The following is a 27,671-nucleotide window of genomic DNA, read 5'->3' on the forward strand; positions in this document are numbered from 1 at the left end:
GCAGCTCTCTTATAAGCCGCTGTGACTACTATGTGAAATTTCACAGGCTGAGTTGTAGATAATTGTTCCTGCAGCATCTGTACTGGCTTCTAATTCATTTGTGGCTTCACATAGTTTGATTGATCAAATGTGTGGTTTGGGAAACTGCTGCCATAGAAACCACCAAGCTACCATCACAGCTCAAGAACAACTCGTGTCTCTATTCCTGTTCTCCAAGTCTGGAATTTGCTATCTCTGTGTGCTCAAATATTTCCATAACTTGCCGTCAAGTGATCATCTCTTGTGCTTTCTCTGTGAGGAGAAGAGTCCAGGACACCAAGATACCAGGCAAGCCCAGACTGTGTGTCAATCTCTGGGGGATCTCTTCTGCTTTTGCATGGTGCTAGATAAGAACCACCCTGGACAGGGGTGCTTGAGCCTTGCTCTAGTCCAGGTTGTGGTTCCAGCAGAAAGCAGACTGCCTGGAGAAGAGGTGTGCAGCAACAAGAAGCTTAAGTCCTTAGACCAGTGGCTGGGGCACTTTGTGAGTGTGGGGCTGAGCTGCGAAGACTATATCTGTATTTAATATTAGATAATATTAGAGAAGATGCAGAAGTAATTCAGGCAAAGTGACCAGAACTCATGGACTTGTCACTCCCAGCCACATTCCCCAGGCGTTTGCTAGATAGAAGAAGTGGCTTTACCTTCGTAGATGCTTTTGCCTGGAGTTGTCTAACTGCAACGCTTAGAGACGGCTTTATTTTGTGTGGTGTTTTGAGTATGTGCTTCTCAAGATCTATATTTCATTTTGCAGTGCTTGAACTATTCTCCCCCCTAAAAAAACCTGTAGGAATGCAGAGAGATATAGTGATGACTATATTGACCAAAACAGTATAAATTGAACTTTTCCTCTTTTGTTTCACTATGGACTCTCTATTCTGCCATCCACGTGCATGGATAATAATGCATGGAAATGTAATCAGTGCTTTAAGGCTATGCAGATGAAGATGACTTTTGAAAACTTGTCCTACACTAAATACTCTATATTTTTCAGGACATTCTGGCACTGAATGCTGCAATCTCTGCCCTGCTCACCAAAATGAGTGCTAAAGAGAAAGAAAAGGATTAGGGAAGCATCATTTTTCATTCTTTATTAGATTATCAGCGTGTAGTTACTGTAGATTTAATATATACACAGCTGATCATACATAGGGTATAGTTTTCAAGACTTAGTGCATAACATTAGCGGTATTTGCTACAGCAATTTTTGGTGTCTTAATTAAACTGTCCCTAAAATTGTCTAAAGACTGTGTCCTTAAGCATACTTCTTTAGTCTCTGTAGGGAATGGAGAATGAAGCATCTCAATGGAGCTGAAAAGTTGAATGTAAAATCTTTTGGTTTTCTTCGGTTATTGTCCCTTCAGGAATTACTGTAGACTGATCATTGCAACTTATCGTACTGATTTTCTGAGCCCAGATGAAACCCAAACACAACTAAGCTAACATGCAGATTGCATGACCACTTCCACGAGAGGGTGGTCACAATACAGCCAGACGGAGGTTGTGGTTTAGTTAAGGTGCTTTATTTGGGGTAGCTATCTGTGTTAAAGAGCCCTTTAATATTAGAAATCCAGTTCACTAAACCCTTCTCTGACAAAAAAAAAAAAAAAAAAAAAAAAAAAAAAGAGGAGTGACAATTGCAACCTGATACTATTTGCTGTTGAAAGGAAAACTATATACATTCCCCACAGCAAACAGTGTGCAAGCTCAAAATAGAAGACTCCCATCTTGCCCTGAATTAGCAATGAAATACAGGTGGGAATTTATTGTTGCTGAATCTGAATTTTGGCTGCTGGCAGACCCAAACTGTTAAAACATTAACTTATGTTCCAATGATTTTGAGCTAGATTTACAAATGTGGTTAGGTGTCTGAAGATGAAGAGAAAGGCAGGCAATGGGATTTGCCAGTGCCCTTAGCAACACCTAAATACCTTTGTCTCACCAGCCAGCTGGTGTGTGGATAGACACCTTTTGTGTCTGAAATGCTTTTTAAAACAGAAGTTAGTGACTAAATATAAATGTGTGCAGAACTTTAAGGAGGTTTCATTGCTAGAATTATTCAGCTGCAATTCACCAAAGATTTTAACTTCCAAAATCTCCTTGGCATTTCTGTGTATGAAAACAGCAACCACTAGTTAACAGAATCAAAAGCATCAGTAGAAACACACCAGTCAACTTCTGTTTTGTCATGTACCATGTAGGTGATGACTGACTTCTAGAGGATTTGTGGTAGTTGATAAGGACATTCTGCCACCAGCCTCGTATTTTTAGAAAGCCACTGAACACTCTTCAGTTTAAGAACTGCTTCTTACCTATTGGCATTTCTGACCACTACACCAAGCAAGTTTTTCATGTAATGTTATTATTTGATCAGTTCTAGAGGCCTTCACCAGACTGGGATGCCTTTGAAAGGAATTTGTTAACAAACCCATTGTAACAAAGCAATTTCTGTCCCAAAGAACTTGCAGCTATAGCTATAGGGGGTGGTGGGCAGGGACACCATTACCCATGCCCTGAGCTGGCTGCATGTATAGCAGCTCTGGTCCAGAAGCCTTTGGCTCATGCTGTGCTGAAACTACTGAGCTGCATGCAAGTGGAGTGGCAGAATGCCATGCTCAAGCTGACACTTACCATGTGCTCCAAGTTCTGGCAAGCCTGTGGCATGAGTGGGGATGGCAGAGGTCTCTGTGTCCCATCCGCAGGCATATGCCCTAAGGCTCCAGGTCTGCAGCGGCAGTGCAGACCCATCACTTCAGGCTTGTGAATAATTTATTCAAAACTATTAAGAGTGCTCTTGTATAACTGTTAGAGTATCATGATCTAAATAAAACAGACAAACCAAGGAAGTGTTTGCTTTTCCAACATGCAGGCATGCAGACATTAAGGATTTGATGGATTTGACCCAGCAATTTGACAAGCAGCCAGGTTCTAATCAGAGAAAACAGGCCAATTCAGGTACTTAGCACATAAGCAGTTAGGTGGAAAGAAAACTTGATGTGCTGTTGTTATGAAATTTCTCCTTATTTCTCCAGGCTTTAATTCTCTCATCATCAGTCTAACAAAGAAAGTATGATGTCCAGCAAAGGCTGTATTCTTAGGCTTGAATGTATGTGTAGTAATTCAAGGTTACCAAATTGATCGGTTGTTGCATCATGGATAAAGGCAGGCAGGATCTCCCCGTATGGCACTTGAGAAGTATCATGTTTATCTGCTTTTGCAATACAGCAAGCAGTTTTGTTGCTTTTCTGAGTCATCACACCACCACTGAATAAATAATATCACCAAATGCACTTTTCAAAAGGGCTGAAGTGCAGATTCCCTTTTGGCAAGGCAGCTTGCGGACTTTGTTCCAATTATTTAGGTCTTGTAGTTACACAGGCTGAACCTGCAGTTACAGAGTTACAGAGATGAAAGCAGAGAGCTTCAGCTTTCTTACCTGCTTAAAACAAAGGCATGAGGCTGGATATTGCCTTTCTGATTCTGCTGCAATGCTTGGTTGTTAACACTGAGGTTGTATGTCAGTTACCTACCCTCTAAACTTGGCTAAGAAAGAGCTGCATTTCCTGACATACTCTTTTCCTTCTTTTTAAGGACTTAGTACTTTTTCAATAAAATTAAATTTAATTTGTGGCTGCATTTTAGCTCCATTGGTTTGATGGTATAAGTGGAGCAATACCAGCTTTGGATTTAGAGCAGTCGTGTGGCTGAGTCTCTCTGTGCAGCTTTCATGTGGTCGGGTGAGACATTCTTAAAATCCCCAAACATTTTTGAAGATCCTAAACTGGAGACATTCACAATTCTTCCCTCCCTTTCTACCATTAATCCTTCATGTTTTAACAAGCACTGAAGTTAATAGAGCCTACACTCTTTCCTGTCACACTGAGCCCCCCTCCCTCCTTTCTTTCTCTTGAATAAAGCAATCTGTTCTTTCCAGGCCATACTATTGGAAATCAAAGAGGTAGATGTCAACACACACCATAACCAAGTATAAACTTCCTTTTTTTAATTAAACAGGATTCTGACATTTGGTTTGAAGAAGTGTTTGTTTGGTTTTATTTATTTTTTTAAATATGTGAAGGATGTCAACTGCTTTTATTTTATTTTTAGTAGAAGATGAATTTTTTATGGTGCCACAAATAATCTCTAGCACAAAATCTTTCAGATGTTATTTTGTTATTTTGTAGTTGAATAGGAAGAGAGTTGGGGGGAGCAATACAGAAGTCCTGGCATTTAAAGCTTTTAGAATTAAGAGTTAACCTCTTAGGTAAAGGTTTCCATACACATAAATCATGTTTTAGGTACCTTTTCAAATGTAGTTGGGAAAAACAGTTGTAAGTCTGTTGCTATCCTGTTTGCTTATTACTATTAATTCTACTTAGACATTTATGTGAAACACAAATATCCAGATTTCATAATAGCTGGTACTCAAAAAAACCAAGACTCTTAGAAGGAACATAGTCTCTATTTCAGTGTACAAATCCAGGTATCTCACTAGCCAGGGCAAAGTCACCCTAGAATTGCCTCTTCCAAGGTATCTATCTCACGCTTTCTTTTGTATTGCAAAAAGGATGTAATAGAGCACTAAACCAGACAAACCAGTGTTCAGATCTGATACCACTACTTTCCATGCTGATGCTCCGTCGGACTGGCAGGAAAAAAAGGGCTTTATTTAGTAACTCAGTTGCTGTTTTGTTTCTAGATTATGATTTTAATCCAATCTTTGCAGTTGAGGTATATCATCCATATCTGTTCTGGGGTCACGTGTAAGTGTGTGTAGCAAGGCAAGCATGAGGAGACGGTCTTCTGACTGGGAGTGCTTAGACTCTCTAGATACTGTTCTTGATGAGCAGGAGTGAGAGCAAAAGGCTATGAGTAAATTGCACATGTACTTTTGGCCTCTGTCTTTATTTATTTATTCCTCAGGACTGCAAGCATAGGCAATCAGAGGTCTGGTCCCTAGACTTTAGTTCCTATGGATAAAGTTTGGCGCCTTTTCATGGTTGTAGCTAAGTGGCAGAACCACAGCATTGTCCCTCTGGTCTCAGTCCCTCTAAGCCAATTCGCTCAAATAAGGAATAGGATCTGCCTCTTCAACTCAGCTGCAGTTAATTTTATTGCCCACTGCTGTCTGTGTTAGCTGACCTATAGTAGCATGGCACACTGACTGCAGTGCTTTTTCCACATGTTTGCTCAGCTAGAAAATCTACCCAGGAGTTTCCTGAGTGCCTGCTGCAATATATCCCAGTATTCTGGAGTCTAGAAACGCCTGTGAACTCCTCAGATCGCTTATTCCCACTGACAAAGTATTGTTTTGAGATCCATCTGGTGTCAAGTGTAGGCATATGGCACCAGTATGGCAGCACTGCCTACGGGGGTGGTTTCCTGCAGAAGAGGTCTCGCTGAATGCAGTAGTCGTTGCCTATTGAAAGTCATCATTGTTTAGCACCCAGGTCTTTGTGAACTTGTTCAACTGGTGGCTGGGCAGAGTGCCATCCGAATCTACAGACATGAGCACAGACAGCTGAGGCTCTGGGGCCTTACACACATCAGATGTGGGTACTGAGGTTAGGCTTCTCAGCAAGGAGAATCTAAATGACTTTCTGTCCCGAGCATGTGTATCTGTGGTTGAAGGGGTACGCCATCATTAACCCAAATCTGGGCTGGATTAAGTTTCTAAAATAAAAACCAGTGCTGCCAGCCACTTGAAGAGGGTCTGGGGCTTGTTTGAATCAAGCGCATCAGCAGGGAGGGCGGGAGGAGGCAGAGGCAGCCAAGCAAAGGCCCCCCCATCGCCCTTGTAGCCCCCCACTCCGTGCAGGCCGAGGCAGCCTGACAGCTGCCAGAGCAGGGGCCGGGCACGCTGCCTCCGTCCCGCCGGCTGCGGGCCTCTCTGGGCACTGGGCAGCACCTGCACTCCTGGCCGGCCCTCTTCTCACCATGCAAGAGCACAGGCGCTTCATGCTTTGTTTCTTAATTATGTTTTCAGTGCAGTGCTCGTAACAGCCAGGCATGGAAGCTTTAGCATTCGGGGCGCGGGATTGCCCACTTGCCAGGCAAAAGTCTCAGGTTTGCCAGCCTGGGCCTGGCTCTCCCTTTTGCCTGGGCAGTGCTCCCGCCTGGATCTAATTCAGACTGGCTCGTCTGGCCCTTTGAAGGTTGCTCACCTCTGCGGACAAGGCAGAGCACACGTGGGGGATGAGGCAGCAGAACCAGTGTGGTGGCACCCACCAGGAGTAGGAAATCTAGGTGGAAGATCGCAAAGCCAGAAGTACCAGAAATACTTTGGTAGCGTTGCTGAGGAAGCTAAGGAGAGACAGAGAAGGCTAAATCCAGTAAACTGTATTTGCATAGAGGGAGAAAACACCAGAGCATTAAGCTGCAGTGAATAATGAAATGATTCACTGCACAGAGCAATCCAGAGAAATGACGGTGACCAAACACTGGGGTTTGCCTGTCTCCTGTGGGTCCCAGCAACTTGCAGACATGGATGCTCTGTGACACCCATAAAAAGATAACACTGGAAACCTCCTGTTCTAAACACTGCTTTTATACTGTGGATACTAAAGTCCACGTGGAATTGCCTCCTGACATGATCCCTCTTACATTTCTTTATGCAGTGTTGCCATATACTATGAAACTAGCTGCTGCTGTCCTCTGCAATGGGTAACTAAGCACTTACATAGGCATATAAAACATGCCTAGCTGAAAAACTGGGAAGCTTTACCATCATTATTGGAAAGTGCCATAAGATTTCCCTAGAAAGGTGTGGTAGAGGTACAAAGAGTGGTACGTCGTTACTTTAAAACCTGACCATGGACTGGTTCCTCCCCCTTTGAAGTCCGTGGCAAAACTCTGTTTTAGAGGAGCAAGACTGCTTCAGCTGGCAAACAAGAGGCAGCCTGGAGGCAGAAGAGGTTTACAGGGAATGGTTTCTGCTGCTTTCCGTGAGCACAGAGCTGTTCAGACAGACTGGAGACCTGTCTGCTGGTGTCTCCCATTACAGCTAAGAAATGAATGCTTTTAAAGTTGTTAAATGAATGGGCTAGATCTTACAGTCCTTACTCATCTGAGTACTGCCATTAACTTTAAGAAAGTAATCATTATATTAAGTGCCATGGAGCGGAGTCCTTAAATTGTTAAATTCTAATATTTGACAGAAGTTTTTCCTCAGTAGAAAAATAATATAGACATAATTAAAAGGATGTGGACATTTCATCAGTGGAAGAATGCAAGTTACTTCGGAGCAATACGTAAAACTAGGAGCAGTACAGAGGGCTTAAGTCCATGTCATGTCTGTAGGTTATTTTTGAACTTTATGAAAAACACACTTTAGCAGTTTATATCCTGACCATTCAACTGTATTCTGGCATTCTGAATTCACAAACACGCTAACCATGAAAACACAACATTTAAAAATACGCTGTCCACTTGGCTTCTTTGGCCTGCTTCAGAGTCTCCCAAGCTTGTTTCAGACAAACTGAGAACTTTGTTGTGGAATGACTGTTTGAATTGGGGTTTCTTAAAATACATGTGGAGCCTTGTAGCTGCTGTGGGGTGTACACAGTGGTGGAGCTGTACTATTTTTAAATCATCTGGCTATTTCACTTCATGTAAGAATATCTGTCATCTTAGTTATAAGGAATGAAAGGGGTTGATTAAAACAACTCACGAAGCCATTAAACAAAGAGATAAAATGTAGAACATGTGCTGTAGGGTCGATTTAATTATAACGCATGGGGGATCTGTGGAAACCGGATGGCAGCTGCATTGTAGCTGAGTTTTAAGCCCCTCTTAGCAGTACCAAAGTCCTGTTGCTCAGAGGTGGGGTTTCTTACCTGTAAAGCTAATAGGTCCTTTGGATATGTTTTTTGGAATCTACTTGTTATTTCAACTGACCGTAGAGTAATTACTATGCTCAAGCACTTAGATATGAACTAGAATGGCAGTTACGTATACTAATCATCTAGTCATTAGATACTAGACTATGTATCATCGGAAAAATGTATGCAAAAGCTTTAGTCAAGAAGGGATCAAAGATGTCAAGTGAACAGCCATGAGGATTCAGAGAGAATGAGGAATTAAAAAAGGCAGTGGCAGTTTATTTCATTGTCTTGGCAATCTCATTAGATCAAAAAACAGTATTGAATATACTGCTGTATGCTATGTCTACTAAGATAATTTAGCATATAATCTCACTTTAAACAATAGATATCGGGCAGCCACATGAATTCAGTAAAAAATATTTAAACTTCACATTTCACTTTATTCTTATTAACCTCATTATAGACATCAAGAGTTATCGTAATTCATTCTAGCCCTATCAGAAAGGGGTTTATATCTCTGGTGTGTGAGTTTAAACCAGTCTCTAGCCATTAGAATTCAGGATGAGGAGCAGTAAGGAGAGAAGGCAATGCATCTGCCCTCGTCAAAGTTTTTACAAGTCCATCCACTCCTGCCAGAGACAGGCTCGTCAGCTAGGTAGACATCAAGTCTAGTTCAGCTTGGCAGCTCCTGTGTTCCCATTTCAACAAAGTTCACTTAAATGTCTGCAATGCTTTTCATGCAACTGAAATACAGTAATTTAGTTAACCCTTTGTCATTGAGTAGAATGGGTTCACACATAGGAACATCACCAGTTCAAAATATCCAGTCATTAAACTATAACAAAGATGTTACCAAAATTCATTGGGAACAGCCAGAAAATGAATTAAGAATGCGACCACTGACAGCGAATTTAAGTTTCTGACTGTAACTGCTGCAGGAATTCAAGTCTTGCTCTGTGGCTTGTAAGCATCACTGAAACTGCCCATGAAGAAATGTCATTTGCTTCTGTTTGCAAATTGTCTTTATTAGTATGTGAATTTTCAGGAAATTATATGAATGCTGTAGCTTTTGCTTTCCAATTTGCATAAAACAAGACATAACATCCAGGACCAATTATATTAAAAATGGGAAATGATTCCTTAGAAAGAGGATGGAGGACTTGAAGGAGTTACAGCTTGTTGCTCTTGGCTGTAGCTTGTTGGCACATGAAGGTTCTGGGGACTGTTCCCTTGAGGACTTCAGATGTATGTTATTTTAAAGAGACTGGAAGGCAGTAGTTGGGTTAGATACCCTTCTCCATACTGGCTTCTGGGGCACTCTATCAGATAGCCCGGGTAACCGTTAACCCAGTCTGGCTCCTCAGTTTCCCCAGCTGAAGAAAACGTACAAAGGCAATGCAGCTGTCATTAAAATAAGGAAAAACTTTTCTGCTCAAACAGTGTAAGGGAAAGTGTGATTCCCTCTGCTGTTAGAAGAGGACCTCTCTGTAGCAGAGAAATCAGTCATTGACCCAGCAATGAGACATGGCTTGTCAGCTGATGCTGTCAAGCCAGCACACCCTGAAGTGAACTACGGAGGGTCTCTCACAAACTCACCTCAAATTGTTTGAGAGTTAAAAGCTAGTGGAGCAGTAGGGGAAAAGCTCTCCCTGATGGGAAATCATGGCCCAGGATACCAACCTCTGTTGGGTTGGCATCTGTTTATTTGAAGTTCTCACTTTTGGAAATGATATTAAGCATTCTCCCATCACTGTCACGGAGAGGCTATCTTCAGGTTTTTAGCATCATGCTAAGACTCATCCTATGGTGCATATTTTCCCTAGGACCAATGGAACTACATATCTTAGGGTCAAAATTAGCTCTTTGCATGTGTCCTATTGACTTTATCAGAATTACTGGTGTGCAAGGAATATGAATAGAGCTCATACAGTGAATTCTAAAAATACAAAATGCTAATTACAATATGCTTCCTTAAAAAGAAACTTGAAGATTACTTACCATGTAACGCCTCTCTTCTTCTCTGTTTTAATCCAGTCCTCCGTGATGTCTGTCTGTTTTGCCCGCTTTCACCCAAACCTGGTTGTTGGTGGAACATACTCTGGCCAAATTGTCTTGTGGGATAATCGCAGTCACAGGCGCACTCCAGTTCAGAGAACTCCCTTATCTGCTGCTGCTCACACGGTAAGGATAAAAAACACCTCCTCCTTTCCTTAGAGGAAATGGTCATCAGGGAAATGAAGCTGGCTAATTGTGTCTACAATGCTGGTTGCCACACAGATGAAAGCAAGTGTGGCCCTTGAAGGGAAAAAAATAGGTAAGAGAGATATACAACTATCTCCTGTAAGTGCTTAACTACCGCATTTCGTATGATCAGGTCAAGAGATTATCTTCTTTTCCAAGGAAGAGGGCAGGATCAGTTATGACACTGGAGTGAGGCACCTTTCTGCCCGCACAGTGGCACTGTGGCTTTTGCTGTCCATTGTCTGTAAAGAGAGCCAGGTCACCTATAAGGACTGTGTGTTTGTCAGTCCAGCACAGCAAGCAATTTGAGTCATTTATTGTTGTCTTGTTGCACAGGAGTTTCTCTTTTGAACCAGCTTAGGCGCCTATGGTGGTCTCACTGGCATCCTGTAAGTAGACACTGGTGCCCTCGAAGACAGTGGGCAGTTTACTTCTGTTTCCCAACAGAGCAATACATAAATGCCTGTCATGGTCTCCTACTCCAGACAGAGCCATAGGGCAGAGCTTGCAAAGTGAGGGTGATTTTGTTTCAATATAATGATCTGGAAGAGCATTTTGCTGACACACACAGATACCTGCAGATATAGTGATGGTGGCACAGCGCTCTGGTGGTGTCTGGGAGGTACACATGCAGAGCAGTAGCACAAAATGCTTGAGAAGGAATATAATTTCTCTGTGATACAAAGATGATGTCTGTGGTAGAAGACTCCTCTACATTGCAAAGTACTCATATCGTGCTGGAGGAAGAGGCAAGCCTGGATTTCCTAAAGTGTCATCGCTCTGCTATGGCACTGACCTCCAGTCCATCCTGCACTATGCTGTGCATTCTTGAGTTCTCCTCTTCCAGAGTCTGGGCTCAGGCAGCCTCTTCATAAGAGCTGGAAGGTGTACTCTGTGCATGGGAAACACATCTCATCTCGGGAGTGAGCTTGGGACCATTCCTTAGTGGGAAGCAGAAAAGAAAATACAGGCTGAAAGAAGAGAAAAATGTAATGGTTTGGTATACATATGCAGAAAAATGCAGATTTCCTGAAACATAGGAAACTGAACTACACAAAACACTCTGAGAGATAAGATAATAATCTTGTTCTAGCAGATCGAAGGATCAGACAAAATGATAGGTCTTTTGCACCTCCAGCTTTTACAGCTCTGTGATTCTTATCTTTGGAATTTGCAGATCATGGTTCAGCTTTTAGTTACCTGTGACAACATAATCTCCGGAGTTAAAAGGGAAGCCATGCCACGTCAATTAATGCAAAAGATTCAGCACGGGGCCAGTGTTATGATGGCAAGTCTCTTATATTAAAAAATGACAGGTGTGCGCAGACATACTTAGTGGGCCAGGCAGTACAAATATTGTTCCCTAAATTTCCACTATCATGAATGTTGATATAATAATGCAATGATCTGTGCCATGGGTTGCAACTTCAATATTCCTTTTCATTTCCCTCATTTTGTCGCCAGTAATGTTGTTGAATCTGCATGAAAAAAACCAGTCTCTCCTGGAAGTGCAATTCAGAGATGTAGCAGACCAGAAAACTAGTGGCAAGAAGCTGGCTGTCACTGAAAACTGAACAACTGGGACTCAAAATCTAGTGGAAAAGAAAAGATTAATGGGACGTAATGTGTTTACACTCAAAAAACATTTAAGACAAAATTGTACCTCCTGGAATTATATATTAAACTAGTTTTATTACTGCAATATGATGTTTTGCTTTTGACAGATGTAAATAAATGACTTTCAGTTGTGGATGGGCACTTTATGTGCTGTCATGGATTGGTGTAAATAACTGTTTACACAGCCTAACATGAGGAGGCACGATATTTTATGGAGTAATCAGATTTTACAATAAAAGAGCGCTTACTTCATGTTCATATATAGGAATCACATAAACTGTAAACAAAGTCTTGGTTGCAAAAAGTTGGCTTGAATCCTAGCTGCCAAGAAGAAAAAAAAAAAATTAAGACAACTGCTGCAGCAATGTTACTTTATGTACTGCTAGATACATGAGCTGAATAGTAATTTTTTTAATTTGAACTTCTACCATATGTGAAAAAAGGATTTTTCTCTTTTCTTTCTGTCACTTTGTTTATTTGAAACAGATAGAATATGTTGTTATCACAGACTTAAACCTTCCTGAAGTTTAGTATCACTGATTGTCGCCTGGATTCACCAGGAAAGAGAATTCTACCCACAGCTTATTCACTAATTTCCTTTCACACCCACCACACATCTGCACTTGGGACAACAGGAAATTTTAATTAAGACAAAACCCTTTTGCATGATGATTTCATTTCCAAAATAAATAAAAGCAAGCTGGCAGCGACCCTTTGAAAGGAAGGAGCCTGTTTAGATTTTCTGTTACATACGGTTGGTTGTCTTTTTCATCCATTTTCCTTATGTCTTTTCATTTCTGCCGTGAGTTTTATTGTGCATGAAATTGATGGCTGGTAGCCCTGATTAAAGCCAGACCTGGCATGCTGAGGTGCTGCTGGAAGGACACAGCTCGCTCTCTCCCTCCCCTCTAAATATTCTAGATACTCCGCTGCTTGCTTTAGCTTCCTCCCACCCACTCTGTCCCTGTCTGTTTGGGCTACTGGAGGTCAAACACCCATGAAAAAACAGGTCTATGCTAATTTCACACATCAGTACCTGCTAATTGTGTTTAGCACTGGCGTCATCTCATCACTAGGCAGCAAGAAGGTCCATCATAGGAGGGTAATAGCACAAGACACATGAGGGACAGATTGGGGTCCACTTGATGATCTGGGCAAAACCAGGTGCTTGACAATCTTGAGAGAAAGAGAAAAATTAGCATCATAATGGACCTTGCAACTTACTGGTATGTACAGGTGGCCTTCAAGCACAAGGTACCCTTTCAGCAGCAATTGTTAAGTCCATCTTTGGTGTGCACACGCACACACACTGTGCATTCAGATGCTGCCAAGTAAATGCTGCGGGCATTTACTGGGCCCACACAGGTATTGAACGTGAGAGCCAGGCAGTGCTCTGAAGATTTCTGCCTTTCCCTACTGACTGGGTAGGTGACCAACAGCTGGATCTTAAAGCAGTCTAAAATAAGTGGTAGTTCTGCCATTCCTTTCAGCAGGAGCAAATGCCATGTTTCTAACCGTACATGGAGCTGACTTAGAAGCTCTATAGGGATCTCTTGTAAGTTGGACCTAATTTTCTTTAAATAAAGAAAGGATCAGTAAAAAGTATTTTTTCATCCTGGAGATGCAGGTCTTCTATTCATCGGCAAAAGAGGCAGAGAAATACAATTTTTCTTTGCTTGGCCTGTCTTACCCTTAATTCAGCAATATCACTTGTACTGGTCAAAGGAAACAAAATCTTATTGTTCAGTCTGACTGATTTTTCACTCTGGAGGTTACTGAATTTGAATCATCCCTCATATGTCACCATCAGATATCAGATGACGCTTTAGGCTCAAAATGTTACCAGGTTCCTTGGAAAAGAAATAGGCCAAGTTTCATTATTGCACACCAAGCAGAATTCAGCCTCCATGGAATGACTCTGCTATGGTGAACCAGGTGTAACACCCTAAATTTAGTCAGTCCACATTTATAATCATGGATTTAAAAAGGTATATTGGCCAATGCTGGAGAAAGCTGATGGTCTTGTTCAGGTATTTCAACTGGAGTACATTTGCAAATATTTAACATGCAAGCCAAATTCTGGAAAAGTTCAAGTTTTATGCAGCTGTTTTCTTGAATAAAGTTTTCATTTTAATTCCATTTGGACAATTTGCCTCTTTCCGATGGTTATTTTCAGTGTCAAAAGCCATCAGTAGAATGATACATGTCCCTGTGGGTGAAATCTCATCCACATAATTCAGTATTTTCACAGCATTACTCAGCTGGGTTGTTTTATTATGAGGAAAATGAAACTCTGAAAACAATTCCACCTCCATAACATACCTCTTAAAATTTAAATCAAAAAAACCCCCAAACAATTCCTATCTGGCAAAAGCGGAGTATTTTCCAGGCATTATGTAACTACTTAATCATTCTTTAAAATAACATATGAGACATTGGAAGTTTGTTCATGAAGATGTGAGAATGGCTCTCTGATTTCCGGTGTTAATGTGTTTTCAGCATCCTGTGTATTGTGTGAATGTAGTTGGAACACAGAATGCACACAATCTCATTACCGTCTCTACGGATGGCAAAATGTGCTCCTGGAGCCTGGACATGCTCTCGACTCCACAGGTGGGTTTGTTTTCACCTACACAGGGGGAAATGGGTTTGTTTTCGCCTATACAGGGGGGAAAAAGCACCTTCAGTAAAGCAGGATACCTGCTTAATGGAACATAGCCCCTAAAAGCCAAAACCTCACGTCCTATACAAACAAAAACCAATGGATGCACTTGAAAGAGTACAGCTTGCTTCCAGCAGTCTCTGCTAAGAGCCAAAACCCATTTCCTTTACCACAAATCATGTAATTATTGTAATACGTTAATACATAGGTCAGTTTCAAGTGAAAATGAAATAATCCATTTTAAAGCACGGTAATTACAGAAGTCGCCTGTGGTATAAATTGTACTTACTGTACAGCATTGTTTAACAAATATGGACTAGATTGCACTGCTGCTGAACGCACCCTAGGCACCTACGGGTTTGCAAGGCACACAGTCAGAAAGCTTACTTTGCTGCCTGCCTTTTGTAGCCAACGGAACAAACAATGCCAGTCAAAAGTTTTAGAACTAATTTCCCCCTTCTGGAATGTTTGCTGCTATTGTCTTTCCCCTCACTCCTCTCCTTTTTATCAAAAATGAAAGGAAACCCAGGAAAATTGTCCAAACCACTAGTGATTATAATAATGGAAACTAAACAAAGAATCTGGTGCTGGAAAAGGTCTATGGAAAAACATCTTTTAAGTGTTATCTTCTGGAGTAATACATTTTCTATTCCAATACATCACTCATTTTTTATACATAATTTCTTAGAAAAAAAAAAAAATTAATATCATTTTTACTGAGCATCATGGGATCTGATCTTGTTTCAAAATGCTGCGTAGAAACTCCTCTTAATGATTCCATTAATCATGCATTAATGAGCAATTACTATTAAATTATTTGCTTTGCAGTGTTGACACAAGAAGTGGGATTCCTCTATCCTAACCTTAGCCACCTAAAAGCTAGGTCCATGTCAAATCTAAGCTAGTAATTTGAGTTCCCTTTATAGTTAACGTAGAGAAAGACTGGGCACTTGTGAAGGACAAGTCATCCAATCACAGTGTGAAATACCATTTCAAATATCCACCCTGGGGTACAGAACTATGAAATCTTAGGATGGAAGGGCTTCTGGAAGTCATCCCATCTATTCTCCTACTCAAAGTGAGGCCAACTTCAAAGTCAGATCACGTTGCTCATGCTCATCTAAGGCAATAGTCTGGTAGTTGTGTCCTGGGATTATGAAAAGCCAATACTCTTCTGGGATAGAAGTGGAGGCAGCTAAAATGGCCCAGACATCTATGTTTAGGCACCTGAATCCCTTCCTCAGTTTCTCACTTAAACATCAAGAAGATAAATCCCACCCTTATATATTCACTTACTGGAATGCTAAATTCTGAAGCAGAAATTTCTCAACATCTCAGTTCCAGTACTTCATCTCCCAGATGGAATTTCCCTGCTCCAAAACTGGCTTTTAACAATGATGGGAACAGACCCCACAGTATGCTGAAGTTTGGCGCATGGCTCATGCTGACCTGGAAAAGAAAGGCACAGGACTTGATGTCAAGTTACGTACCATAGCTTCAAATTCGGAGGAGCAGAGTGTTCCTGATGTGTCAGCCTGAAACTTTCTGAAAGCATGGATCCAGAGCACTCATGTACAGCCGTGGTGTAGGCGCTGGGAGGAGAGAGTCCACCACAGTATCTGGCTGTGTCTCTGCAGAGACAATAACTTATGATCTCACCCCAGCAAATTTTCACAGAAATATATGGTCCACAGGTGCTCTGCCAGTGCATTTTCCAGGTCTTGTTTTGCCTTTTTAGTAGAACCAAAAGAAAAGTTTAAACCAAGCAAAAGTATTTCTATGAATTTGCAGACCTCTCCTCTCACAGGGATGCCCACTTTCTTCAGCTACAGCAAAAAGCCCTTCTAAGTAAAGCACTACAGGCTTTGGCCCTAGAAGAATAGCAGCTTAGACATTTTAAACATAGAAAACATACCCACTTAAATAGCCAAAAATGAAAATTGCTAAATCGTTCAGCCCCTGTGTGGGTTCTTGGGTTACCCCATTTAGACTGAACAGCCAAAAAATTGTGCACAATCTGCTCAAAGCGTACACATCTTGCAACGGCCACAGAGTGTTCATGCTGGTGGTACTTGCAATAGCAAAAATGGACATGCTGATTTACTTTGAAATACATCTACCAAATGAAAAACAAAAATATGCTTGCTGGTTTGTAGCTTGATGGTAGAGTCTAGAGGGAGTGTTTATGGTTACCTCAAAAAATCCCTGAAAAGCAATGCTTAGAATGGTAGTAGTGACAGGACCACAGCTTTTTAATTCTGCTCTGCAAAGGGACAAATGGCACAGTCTGATAAATGTGTCAGGTGCACACAATGTTACATGTGTTTTCTGACAAACAATTGATTTTAAAAATGTGCGTAAATAGAAGGGTATTGCATGTTTTATTAGAGCCTGGGGCTGGCAAGTGTATCCATTAAGGTATTATCTTTAGTTTCTGCACCATTAGGTTTTAAATTCTCACCTGTCATCTCTGCCTGATTTAAAATGATATAGCAAAGACCAGTGTCTTCCAGCTGCTCTCAAACATGTGACAGACAGCAGCATGGATGGCAGGAGCAGTGCTATCCTAGTTTGTGACATTGCATCTTCTCACAACATCCTATTTAGAAATCAAAGTCCTGTGGCTGGACCAAATTATTTCTTCTTCCCCTCCTGCTACCCTGTGTAATTATTCATTTAGAAATGAATTATTAAAAACAAAAACAAAAACAAAAACAAAAAACAAACATCCAAACAAAAGGATGATCTCAGAATAATAACAAAGACCTCTTTTGTAGGAGAGCATGGAGCTGGTGTACAATAAGTCCAAACCAGTGGCAGTTACAGGAATGGCTTTCCCAACCGGAGATGTGAATAACTTTGTTGTTGGCAGTGAAGAGGGGACAGTCTACACAGCCTGTCGTCATGGAAGGTGATGTACTTAAATAACGTCATGTACCTGTGCTGGCGTGAGGTAGCCGAGTGTGTGTGGATAGTGTTTCATGTTTTTTCTTTTGGATCAATGGTGTCTGTACTGTTCTCATGACTAGGACAGGAGTTGCCCGATTTTGAACATCTGTGCTACAGCCTGTTATACTGGGGTAGTTGCCCCACGCTCCCTGTTTAGTTGGTGGGGAGCTATGACTGCTCTTAGGTTTCATTTCCTTTACCTTCTTCAGCCATCTGACTGAAGAATAGATGACTGGGACCTCGGAAAAGCCTCTTTCTTACCCATGAAGTGAGACGGAGGTCTAGACAGCTAGCTGAGATGTAGGTATCTAAGTCTGGCCAGGTTGAATGAGGCCCTCGAAGACGGTTTTGTTGTAGGGTAATCAGGCCTAAACCACTCACAGATGGTTGATCCACTTTATTTTTTTCCATCCTCAGCTCCAGCTTCAGTCTCCACAGGCATATATCAGAGAAAAGCCACCATGGGCACACATGCATGTGAGAAACAGAGCATGCATGTGATAAATAGAGCATGCATGTCCCAACGCACAGCCATACAGTGCCACTGCAGGCTGTGTCTGCACAGCCAGTCTAGAGACTGAGCACTGCTGGCCCCCACTCTCAGCGGGCAGTTTGGACATGCCCACCCTCTCCAGGAAGGTGAGAGGGGCTGTTTGTAGAGCCAGGAGCCATGCTGCACAGCTTGCTCTCAGTCTGGGCTGCTGCCTGGTTTATTTGCTAACATGAGCATAGCTGCAGTGTGCCATGGAGGTATGCAAGCTCTGGCTGACCCGCTTCCAGGACTGGTACCCTGTGCTCTCTCATACATGGTGGCTATATCCCTTCCTTGGATAACCCAGGCTGTAGCTTAATACTGCAAGTTCCTTATTTTGTACCCTGTAAATCTGCAGGATGCTAGCTTGCTGTTAGCTTCTGGTAGTAGTTTCATCCTCTGGGATGCTTGAAAGGCTTTTGTAAAGAACAAACCTTTTTTCACTGATAGAGTCAAAGCTCACCCTCACACTTCAATAGTTTGCAATATTCTCTGAATTCATATTTTATCACATTCTGCGTTTCTGTTGACCAGACATCGATACACTGGTTTAAGATTGTAAGGCTTCTATTACACATTCCTAATGTTGTTTAAATAGTTTTACATTTTTTTTTCAATATAATTTTTATTTTAGCCTGACCACTGACAGTATTGCAAAATTGTGTCTGTTTAGGCATTATACTGATAGGCTATGCAGTGGCTGATGGTTTGAATTAGTCTTAGGCTGCTAGGATAAATGAAGCATGCCCAAACGCATTTCTCACTTCTGATCTTTCAGACATGCCTGGCTTGTTCCTCACAAGAGGAAGAAAGTGCCAGACCCTCTTGTTAGCTCACCTTTTTAGCAGTCTTTCTGCTGACCATTGAACACACACACTCTTCTTCTGGTCCTGCCTGTCTTTCTATAGAGTTTTTTGCTATCATCCCTGCTTTACTTCCAGAGGCTCCTGTGTCCTTCAGCCCAGCACAGTGGAGAGCTATACATTATTCTGGAAAAAGGTGTATCAAAGCACAGCGGATACACAAGGTGTTCTCAGTGCTGCAGAACTCCCCTTATTCATCTAACTATGTGGCAGACAGATGGGGATAAAATAAGTGGTGTGCTTTGCATCCAGCACTGCAGAGGCACTGCAGAGCACAGCTCCAGCTCCAGCACATGCTGTGAGCGCTGGCAGGGGACCCTAAGTGAGCATGGGCAACAGGAGAGGTGAGGGGACACCACACTAGCAATATGAGGGACCAATTTCCTCCAGTGCAGCTCCTCATCTCCTTGGGTACACTGTATTCACCCTGCAAAGGCCTGGCAGCCTTGTCAGAGCTGTGGCTATTTTTAATGTGTTTTCTTCCATTGGCAATTTTTCTATGATGCAACTAAAAGGGTAATCTCATGATTCCCCTTTCTGTATACACTGTGAGACGGCACTGACAACTGATCTGGCATCATTTGCTTCCAGGAAGAAGAAAACTGTGCATATTCTCTCTTACACAGTGTTTTATTTTTCCTTCCTAATAGCTATTCTAGCCTCAGGCTGATGAAATGCACATCTCCCCTTGTTCAAAGTAATGACTCTGTGATACCTGATCACAGGAACAGTTCCTTCACTTTTTGTGAAAAAGGATTTGCTTCCTAGTGATTTGCTTCACTGCTGTGGAAGGTCATTTCAAATATTTAAGAGCAAAGGAATTGCACATGATAAGTCATTAACATACTTGCATTTTTTATTTTAATGGTTATTCCTTGTGACAGTGGCTTACTCAGAGGCATAAGCTATGGTATAATTATAATTTAGAATTATACATAAATTTTATTTCAAGCTACAGTAGTAGACAGTGTATGTAAAAACAAGTAAGGAAAGTCCTCAGAAGTAAGAGAAAGTATCCATGTGCTGGTTTCTGAGCATTAATTGTGCCCACAGGAATAAACCTCTGCAGGCAAAGGCCTTACTGAAAGGCGAGATATTTACAGGTTAAATGGAATTTTAAAAGGAAACGGAAACCTAAAAGTAAAGAAAAATTACGTTAAATCACCAGATGTTAAATCACTCTCTGAATGTAAATGTCTCTTCTTCCTGCAGTAAAGCTGGCATTGGTGAAATTTTTGAAGGCCACCAAGGACCCGTCACAGGAATCAATTGTCACATGGCAGTGGGTCCAATTGACTTTTCCCATCTCTTTGTGACATCATCATTTGACTGGACAGTCAAGTTGTGGACCACTAAGGTGAGAAATCCAAGCTGGGATGGGATGGGTAATGCTACTTGTGAAAATGCTATTATCAGAAATATTTCAATATTGTCTACATCAAGTCCTAAGAATTAATTAATTGAAAGGCTGTGCTTAGAATATGTGTAGTGATAAAATTTTAAATAAAATATAAACCTAATGTAACTGTATCAACCATATGTGCCCTGGAGCATACCCTGCCTTTTAAAGGTAGCTTCAGCTGGTCTGCACTTCAGTATTAACCCTAGTACTGAAGCAGTTTTGCTGGGCAGGGAGATTAGGATGTCTTGTACTGCAAGTCATCAAACAATCCATCCAGGACTCCCTGGGCAGGCTAAATTGCAAGGCTAATACTAGGCACTGTGGTGGTGCAGTAGCAGCAACACTTTCTTCTGATGAAGCAACAGGGGAAGCACACGTACAACTTAATGCAGTCAATATCACTTGTGAAATTCATTGCTGTAGGAAGCTGTGATAGCAAAAAAAGTATAAATTGTCCCAAAGACATTACATGCTGATGGCTGAAAGCAGGGAGGAAATACATGCTGGAACTTACATTCCATGTTGCTGACTACTCTATGGACGTGTCCCTGTGACCTCTGACAGGGAAAGTACTATGAACAGCAGAAATGAATACCCAGTCCTGTGAAACTTTGAAACCCCAACACCCCATAGAACTGTATGAATATAGGGTAATGACAGCATGACTGAAAACTGTGGGACAGACTAAAGAGACCAACCTATTTCGTTGTAAAGGCTGAGGAAAACAGGAGATTGAGAGGTTAAAATCCTAATTATATAAGTCATCTAAGCAGTTATTTTTGTCATACACCAGAGTAAAAAACTGCCTTCCAAATGCCAGGCTTTTGTCTTAATCATGGTTTTATGTCTTGCATTTGGTTCACATCTTAGGCTGCACCGGGCAGAGTTCCAGTATTGGAAGCTGACCCCAGTCAGGAAGTGTCTCAGCATGTGTTCCTCCAAGACATCAGGGCTTAGAGATGGGCTAGGACAGATGCATAGCAAATGTAAATACAAAAGTGATCAGACGGGCTCATGTGACAGCCTTGTGCTGGAAACAGAAGCACCTAGATAATAACTTGAATCAGCTTCCATGGTAGCTTCACAATGCATTTCTTAATGGCCTGATCCAGTGTGCATGCTAATTAACAGGGATCTTTTCCTGGTGAACAGTGACCACAGCTGATGGCTTTGTCTTGAGCATTACATTTTAGGAAACTCATTATAAGGAAGGTGCATGATTTATCTAATTAGCATGTAACACTAATTACATCAGTGGGCTCAGCCTTAACCAATGCAGAAGTGGTCCAGGGGAGTGGCCATGGGCAGGCTGGAATGAGTCTGGAATGGTTCCTAGGTGGTAAACATCAGAAAGGGCTGCAGGGTAACCAGGTGATGGAGAGCTCAGGTGTTAGCTGGTTGGAGCTGGCTAGGCTGTTTCGTGTCTGAGACAAGGGAGTCCTGGGCAGTGGTGACTCGTGGCAAGGGAACATTGGAGGGTTGAAGCTGAAGCTGAGTAAGGGGCAAAGAGTATGTGGAGACTGGGGGAAGGTGAAAGGCAGGTGCTGAATTTCAACCTTACATGTCCAGAGAAGTCTAGGGTGAGTGTCTGACCCTCAGTTTGAGGTTGAATATGGCAATAAGGGTCTCATCCATCTGCAGCTTAAATGAAATTATATTAAGGGATAATAAGGTCTGGCTTTTATTTTAAACTCCTGGGATTTCAGAAGTTAGCAGTAACACTAACACAGCATATTTCGGGCACAAAGACACTGCAGTTAGTGGTACACAGTTATCCTTGTGGAAGAATTCAGTGCCAAAATGGTTAGGTCAGATTCTGTTCAATAGTGTCAGTTGTCAAAGAACCAAACCATTTAAATTTCTAATATCTATCAAGCTGTGGCTCATCTGGCAAGAGGGGCTTCCTGAGAAAGCTGTTTGACCTAGCTGATGTGAGCTGTGACGTGCATGTGACACACCACAGCACCACTCAGAGTTGGAAGCCGTGTTGCTGTGTTGGATCGCTTGCTTTCTTCTGGAGCAGTTTTGAGCAGCAGCAGCCCCAGGCTGCTGCACTGCCAGCCACTGCCCTGTGAGGACATCCTCTGAGACATTAGACAAGTCCTTGAACTGTGATGAATGTTTTCTTTTTCTTCCAATTTGACTCCTGCAGAAGTTTATTTCCATACTGTCTGGGTAATGCTCTTGGCTGGAGCTATTACATATTTAGGGCTCTCTTTGTTCAGTTCTCATAGTCAGAGCCTGGTTGTTCAAGCTTTGAATAAACCCAACAGAATATTTGATTCTCTGAAAATATAGTGAATTGGTATGAAACACTGAGTGCTGCTGCTGGTGTATGAGAGTTTACTCATAATTTTTTTATTCTTTTGGTTTCTTACTTGTAAATTTAATCTCTCTATCAGCATCCAATGCTGTATTGCTTTCCTTCTTCTACTTAATCCTGTGCACATTATCCTTTTTGGTCATGAAATTCAATTCCTTTCTGTTTCACAGGTTCAGAGTCCATGTCCAAGTGTAAAGTGAACCATAAAAGCTCTCTGTTTATATTGTCTATTGATGTTGTATTGCACCCTGGGGTGCTTACAAGAAAGGCACTTTCATAGCAGGCATTTGACTGATGGATTGAAAGCGCCATCTCCTTTAAAAACTCTGGCTTGACATTTTATAATCTGTTTTTGTGGTTAACACATTTTCTATCCAAATGCAGTTCAACAAGGTGACCGAGAATAAGGTTTTCACTAACAGAAGAATGAAGGTTTTGTAGACAACACTAATACAAGATTCACATTATCACCCATCACATTAGGCAATAATTAGATCCCTGGGTGAATAGTAAGCAACCAGAAGCAACAGGAAAAGGGAAGGAATTTGCAAGGGTAGTCACTTGATAGGGCACTACCTGGTTCCTGATGAAGTCAATAGGGCTTTCAACTTGAATCCATGCTACACCATATGAGCAAGTCTTGGATGCAGAGCTGTCAAAGGGAAGTCCTGATGTGAAGTGTCTGGAGCTCTGCCCCTTAATTAGGTATTGTCTGTAAGATGCTTTGAAGAGGTAAAGTGCTAAGTGGAAATGCTAAGTGTTGTTAATTAATTAAGCACTAATCCTCATGAATAGCATGAGGTTAAATAATGAAATATAAGTATTGTTATTATTACAGCAATTGCTGTTTGGAGTGCAAATTTTTAGATACTGTGTCAAGGGACAGTAGCTAGCTTGGAATTGTTAAAGCATAGCAAAACATAAGCTAGTTTCAGCATAGAAGATGGCTTGTTTGCTGCTGAGGGAGTTAATAAAGGTCTGGGTAGAGAGCTGAATCTTGTTAACTCATTCATCCTTGTATGTCTCCTTTATCTCTTATCCTTCCATTGAGAGGAGCTAATTGCTTTTTTCCTCTTACATCTGTGCCTAACTGCTCAGATGTGCAGTTGGCTAGAAGAGAGATTGGAGTAACTGTAACATTGCTGTATCCCCATTCATGCTTATCTCCCTCTTTGTCTAAGTAATAATAATAGTGATATTATTATATAATAATATGTAATAATATATAATAGCAATAAGTAATAGTGAGTGCTGTAATCAGGAGGGACAGAGGTGAGCAGCCTGGTAGTAGGACTGCCGCATTAGCAAGAGCTAATTAGCAAGAACGGACCTATGTACCGTCAGTGACAACAGTACCTAATTTTGTGTCTGTGCTCAGTTTTGCCTTACCAGTATGTGCATCAACCGTAGCTCTTTCCTCATCCCTCTTCTTTGTCTTCTCTTTCTTATGTTCTTCACATGCTGCTTTTCTCTTTTGGTGCCCTGTGTTATCCCAGTCTGCGGTCTGTTGTGCTTTTTGAGAAGCCACTTTTTAAACAGCAAAACTTCACATTTCTATGCTATGTGCCTTCATGTACATTTCTGTACCCTCAATATCTTATGCACATCTGGTTGCTGAATACCTTGTTATGACCCAGTCCTTCCAACTCTTGGAGTAAATTATTTTTACCTTGCATTTTAATACCCTCCTATCAGCATATAACTTCAAGCTCTACTGGTTTTAATTTGGACTAGTGGTTGAGCCCCATCTCCTCAGAGGTCAAGCTGAAGCCTATCACAAGAACAATACAAAGAAGCACGTGGTGGTGCGCTAAAGAAAGGTACCTCTGCCCGCTCAATCCCCTTCCCCAAAAGCCTGGCTGATAGGATCTGATAGGATCAACCTGATATATCAAACTTACTGTGATGGAAAATGCTGTAGCAGAATGAATCAAAGCATTACATAATTGTGGACTTTAGTCACCAAGAAAACAATGCACTCACAAATGGGCAACTTTTAAATTTTACTAAAACAGAGTCAGGTTGTCACTTTTATCAAGATTAAGAACTTAGTATTTTTTACATTACAGATACCATGTATCTAGATAGCTGATTACTGGCTCATATTTTTTTCTAGTATAATTTCAATCACATTAAGCGGGTGAGTGACAGCCCCTTGTGTTATAGATAGCATTGCTGGAAGTTAAAGATCCAAACAGAAATGTAGTCAAACAAGTAGTCGTGATAAAAGGAGAGTAAAGGTAGTGAACTACTGCAAGAACTTGGTGAATTCTCATGAAAATTGTTTTAACTGTTGTTGGAAATGCTGGAGTCAATTACTTGATTTGGTGAAGTCCCATGGCAGGTGATTAGAGTGGATCACAGATGAGAGACACTGATGTTAGTGATGGTACACAGCATTCCCCTGCCTTATGGAAGATGTTCCTGTTCCACTGAATACGCAGTTATTTATGAAGAGCTCCACAAGACTATCCTGTAAGCCAGTGGTTTGGGAACCAAGCCACGCTGCAAAGGTTTGCCTGACTAGGACTAGAACATGTGTCTTCCCTAAGGGGAGGAAGTGCTGCGGTGATCTTGCCGTTTTGCCCTGAGCTGTATCTTGTGCCTACTGAAAGTAGGACTTTCTCAGAGTAAAGCTTTGATTTTAATGTGCTGACGCTTCCTGATGAAAACCAGTTTTGTCCACCTGGGGCCAGCCCTACTTCTCCAGTTTGAAACAGTATCAGACAGGTCTCCAACAGTGAAATGGATTGGTGAAATTTTGAGGTTACTCATATATCTTGCATACACTTCAGGGTAGATGAGAGCTGAAGTTAGTGAAATTTAGAAGATATCACTACTTTCAGTCTTGAACCTGTTCATTCTTAATATTATTTTCTAAGCTTTCCTAAATCTTTTGGGCCATATTCAGTCTTCTCACATGAGCCCATGCAGCATTTTAGATTACTTCTACTGCACATGAAGTTGGAACCTCCTGGATCCTATATTATTTAGAACTTCCATACTCCGGTTTCTTACACAGCTACTGGGAAGAAGTAATTGCAATGCATACTTTAGACATCACTTGAGGATACCATTATTACTTCCCACCACTGACTATACAGGAGTCTGACAGTTGTAGCTTTTGACGGCTTTCTTGCATCTGGACAGCCTCAGGTCATATCTAAACTGGCAGATGTGGCAGCACTTCTGAGCTCCTGGATCTGTCATCTTCTGGCTTCTCCAAAACCACTACCACGAAGGAATCAGCCACTTTATCTCATGCCATACACACAGAGCTATAGCTTGATTCTGCAGCCATAAAAGCTAAGATACAAGCAGAAGAAAGCCTGGGTATGCTCTGACCAGATGCTAAATCAAACTGCAGGGGCATCAGGACCTCTGGCTTTCTGCACTTACCACCCCACTGGATCTGGATGCAATCTGCATCTGGCTGTAGTGCCGTGGTGGGTGATTCAAAAGGGCCCAGGGAATTTAGGGAGGCACAAGAAATAACATCAAGGAGAAAAAGAGGAAAAGAAACAATGTACCGTGAGGGAGACCAAAACTTTAGTCCATTTTGGGAGTAGGTGGACTGAATATAGACAGTTGTCCCCATTTTCTGCTGTGTGGAATCCTTTACTCTTCCTCCCTCCCATTGATTTTGGTGGGGGTCAAATATCTTTCTCAGGGGCTGATTTTATTCCTCTTATTTTGGATGCCTGGCTAGAATGGTCCCCCTCACTGCTGCATCACTACATGGAGCTCCTTGACTCTGCTCATAAGGCAATCACTTTCTTTTGACAACAATACCTTTCCAGTGCAGGCTTTGCTCTTTGATAGAAGCAATTAAAATGATTAATCTGATTAATCACTGTTCAAATGCTAATTTTATCTGATTATAGGGAAAGACAAAGGCTGATAAAACAGCATGCTGAATTTCATGGAAATGGTCTCTCTGTGGTGTGAGTTCAGAATTTTGAATTTTGTCCAAAAACAAGGCAATGAATGAATTTGCTTCAGAGCTCACTTTCTGTCAAAAGGCCAAGCTGACTTGGGGAAGAGGGTGGAGTTGCCTGTTCAGACAGGATTTTTTTAGGTTTTGCCCTTTACCTCTGGAGCCAGAGGTCTGGCTCTCATCCAGCTGTACAAAAAAGAAGATTATGGTATTTTCTAGGTAATTTTAAAGAGCAAAACCAAAGTGAAGTCAGGTGGCTTGAAATCAGCCCCAAGTTCTTCACATGAAATGTTTCTCATGATTTTGGTTTTCAGTGTAGCCGTATTTGAAAAGTGATAGGAAAATATTCCTCAGCTGGCCAACATACTTCATTTACTCACACAAACCATGCTGCTGCTTTGTGAAATGTTTTGTGAAGAATGGCGCGCACACACACACAAAAAAAACCCAAAAAACACCAGTAATCTAAAATACCAAGGCTGTTCTGAAAAACTCAGTGGGCTAAACTTTATTTCAGAAAACCCTAACATAAATCCAGCTGTAGCAGTGAAAGCTTTATTTGCACATGGAAAGCAGAATTGGATTTCAGGAGCTCATATAATCTGTACAAAACAAAGTCGTCATTCCTTTTTCCCCTGAAATCAAAATGCAAACCTCCCACTGACTGTTCTGTTGCAGAATTATGCTGGAGGATCAGGCTCACATGTAATAGTGAAAAATTTCAGGAAAATTATCAATATATAAAGCCCAAGACTTCTTCCCTAATGGCAATTTTCTCCCACCTGCTTCATGCAGCGGTCCTTTCTCAGCTATGTGTGAGACTTTTATTATCAGTAAGAAAAAGGCACTGTATTCAAAATCCTACGAGATGGAGTTCTCTTCAATAATAATTAGCCTCAAAATCATTGCTTGCTGACCCATGAGAGCTCTGCAGGCATCCTGGGGGCAGCAGCTACAAATAGTAATCTCGACTGTTCAGCAGACGGTGCTGTAACATCAGGCTGTGTCAGCCATCCTGCAATGTTCCCCATGCTCCTGCCTGCACTTCCTGGCAGCTGGAACTGCAGCAGCAGAGTCGCTTGAAAGCCTGGTAATTCACCGAGTCCACATGCAAAGCCAGGCTGGGTACCCTGTGATGAAGCAGCATTTTCCATTAAAAAGAAAAAATTGAATTTTCAGGGGCCTCATACTGAATGCTTTCATCAGATTCACAGGGGTGGGAAACAACCCCCCTGAAACCACAGCAACATTATCCCACTCCCCTCCTTGCCTCACAATTTGAG

General features: G+C 41.6%; 1 protein-coding gene across 9 annotated transcripts in view; it reads left to right on the top strand.

Annotated features, from left to right (window-relative positions):
* Positions 1-27,671, top strand: part of DYNC1I1 (dynein cytoplasmic 1 intermediate chain 1) — a 193,977-nt gene that overhangs the window by 133,063 nt on the left and 33,243 nt on the right. For all 9 annotated transcript variants that reach the window (XM_037386335.1, XM_037386336.1, XM_037386333.1 and 6 more), the window contains 4 exons: positions 9,897-10,043; positions 14,220-14,333; positions 17,160-17,293; positions 19,939-20,083. In XM_037386335.1, coding sequence (XP_037242232.1) covers positions 9,897-10,043; positions 14,220-14,333; positions 17,160-17,293; positions 19,939-20,083 — 540 coding nt within the window. The remainder of the gene's footprint in view (positions 1-9,896; positions 10,044-14,219; positions 14,334-17,159; positions 17,294-19,938; positions 20,084-27,671) is intronic.

Source organism: Falco rusticolus, chromosome 4 (genome assembly GCF_015220075.1).
Source record: "Falco rusticolus isolate bFalRus1 chromosome 4, bFalRus1.pri, whole genome shotgun sequence".
In the NCBI taxonomy this organism is placed as follows: Eukaryota; Metazoa; Chordata; class Aves; order Falconiformes; family Falconidae; genus Falco; species Falco rusticolus.